Source organism: Hippocampus comes, unplaced genomic scaffold (assembly GCF_001891065.2).
Source record: "Hippocampus comes isolate QL1 unplaced genomic scaffold, H_comes_QL1_v1.1 scaffold295, whole genome shotgun sequence".
NCBI classification, from domain to species: Eukaryota; Metazoa; Chordata; class Actinopteri; order Syngnathiformes; family Syngnathidae; genus Hippocampus; species Hippocampus comes.
The window spans coordinates 180,416-183,215 of record NW_017804848.1 but is presented as its reverse complement, the minus strand read 5'-3'; the positions used below and the strand labels follow the sequence as shown (position 1 = coordinate 183,215).

General features: G+C 42.2%; 1 protein-coding gene across 4 annotated transcripts in view; it reads left to right on the top strand.

Annotated features, from left to right (window-relative positions):
• Positions 1–2,800, top strand: part of cdca4 (cell division cycle associated 4) — a 31,519-nt gene that overhangs the window by 25,468 nt on the left and 3,251 nt on the right. For 3 of the 4 annotated variants that reach the window (XM_019878681.1, XM_019878665.1, XM_019878674.1), the window contains exon 3: positions 1,011–1,119. In XM_019878681.1, coding sequence (XP_019734240.1) covers positions 1,011–1,119 — 109 coding nt within the window. The remainder of the gene's footprint in view (positions 1–1,010; positions 1,120–2,800) is intronic. The other variant, XM_019878691.1, reaches the window with a different exon arrangement.

Genomic DNA, 2,800 nt, shown 5'->3' with positions numbered 1-2,800 from the left:
AACGGCAGCTCCCGTTGGGACTTTGTTGTTTGTTTGTTTGTTTTTTTGTTCTTTTCATTCGTACAGTATATTCCAAACACGGAGGTCTCGTTTCACAAGTAGGCTTTGAAAGGGGTGGAACATTTCCAGCAAATTTCCGCACACTTTAGCTGAATGAAGTTAAACGGGGGCAACATTTTCCAGACTGGAAACTTTCCGTGGAAATTGAGGGGAATTTCACGCAAAGTTCAAACGGAAGCACCGATCCCATCAGCGGACCTCCATGCAAATTCGATGGCTCCTCTTGCCCACCTGTGAGGGCATCGCAGGGCCTGAATTGCCGAGCTGTGGCGTCGCAGAAGTTGAATTTTCCACATGGAAGAAATATTCCAATGACAGCTCGTAACTCTTAAAAACTCGTAAAATTTGGGAGCCAAGGTACCGCTGTACTTTTATGAAATCAGATCAAGTCTGGATTAGAATGGACCCGCGCTCACGTAGCCGATTTTTGGATGTATGACGGACAAAACCGGTCACTGAATCATCATCTATTGATGGAGTGGGGGGAGGGGGTGTTCCGTTGAATCCGTTTCAACTGTTGTTAAACAATACCCAATTCAAACCAAAAATGGTTTCATCCACAGCAAGCCGAGAGGAAACCCGATGGCATCGCCCATTGCGGAATGAATTTCAGCGCTCGGATAACCCATCCTAAAAAAAAATCTTGTCAATTCCTCCTGAATTTCCATGGAAGCTTTTCAAAGTCTTTCCCATTCCCGGAAATCGTGCAAGTCCATTTGCAACAGTCTGTTTTCTTCCATTGTGTGTTTTTTTTTTTTGTTTGTTTTTTTTCCCCGTGTTTACGTCCGGTGCGCAAGCTCGTGCTCGTCGTCCTATTTATTGGAGTTCTTCACACTACAGCGGCGATCCAGAACAAACATCCAAATCGATGACGTCATGCATATTTTCTTAAAGAATTTTCTTAAAGATTTGCGCAATTGTGAATGGAATATGTATATGTACTTATGTATGGCGGCGGCGGCCGGCCAGAGCCCCAAGCCGTACCCTCTGGTGGGGGGCCTGGACAGGGGATACCACTCGGAGGAGGTGGTGATGGAAGCGGGCGACGCCCACAAGGAGGCCCTGCCCACGCAGTCCTACCTGGCGGGCCCCTTCGGGATGGGCCCCTGCTGGGAGGAGGAGCAGCAGCAGCAGGAGGAGGAGGAGGAGGAGGACGGCGGCGACGAAATTCCTTTTTTTGGGGGGGGGGGTTAACATAGCCACATTTGAGACGTGAGCGTCTTCCCGAGCTTTTTTGCCTTTGTCAAGTTTTTACGCTGATTTCACTTCACTCGCTCCAAAGCTTTTTTTTTTTTTTTTTTTTTTATTACAATTAAACTTTTTTTTTTTTAAATCCAACCCAGGGAAGCAAAACCACAGCTTTGCCATCCTGCTCATCCAGAAGAAGAAGCCATATTGCTAATTTATTCTCTTTCTCTGTCTCTCTTTTTTTTTAATTTATTGTATTTATTCTATCTGTTAGGTACATCTACGCCACACACGTCAACAACCATTCGGCCCAAATGAAAATTTGTCACGTCATGTCGCCCCGCCCCCCTCCCCCCAAAACAGCGAGTGCAGTACCTATTTATTATTCCATTTAGTTTTAATAATCACAAGAACCGGGTCACAATTCCAATCACTATGCAGCTCCGTCATGCGCGTTACAAAAAAAAAATGATTGTATACGACTCCAATGTCCTTTAAAGTCCTTTTTATGCAAACAGTTGCCTTTCTACAAAATGGCTGCTCACAGCGGCAGCGAAGAAGAAAAAAGAGGAGGCAGCGGCTACGGTGGAGAACTCAGGCTATGTAAACATGTATTGACAAACACACACACACACAAAAGTTCAGTATTACACACGCACGTACATTCACACTCCTGAAGGATGTCACTCACGCTGGTTGCAATGGGAGCTAGAACTTCAAAGACTTATTACTACCGTTGTCAAAAAAAAAAAATGTATGCATTTTTTTATATCCAGACAAAAAAACTTGTAGCGTCTTTGTAAATATTTTTTTATAATAAAAGATGCAACTATTGGGTTGTCGTGTGGCCTTTTGTATTCATGCTGTGACCGTAAAATGATACTGAATGCGATTTTTTCATTCATCGAAATTCTTCTGGAACAACTTCGGAATGTTTATTTTAAAAACCTACACTTATTTGTGGACTCTTGTTTTTACAAGAATTCTACGAGTCACGTCTTGTAAATTACAGATTTTGCCATTTCAATTTAAATCTGGGAAGCAGCTCAAGTCATCCCGTTTTGATGTTTAAAAAATCTGGGGAAAAAAAAAAGTTTTCAAATCCAACCAATGAACTTGGGACGTAATAAACATAAAACCAGAACTCATGATTTGCAAAACATGTTCAACCTGGATTTAATCGAATACACTACAAAGATCAAATCAAACTGATGTTTTTCGCAAAGAATTCTGCACTTAAGAATTTTATGGCTGCAAAACGAACCCAAAGAGCTGCGACAAGGAGTCATGTTTACCATTTTTTACGACAAAACAAAAATGGGATTTTTTTTTTTTAATTGAGCTGGTCAACTTGACACACTTTAAATATAAAAATTAATCGGGGGAGAGGGGGAAAACTTAATTTACAGACATTTTTTTTTGCAATGTCGAAATGCCTGAGCATGGAACTTCCACTGTACCGTACAGCGTGAAATATGTTTTAGGGTAAAGGTTTTCTATTCCATACTTGCTGATGTGGGGGGGGGGGGGTTGATGCTAGGTTGGGGGAATG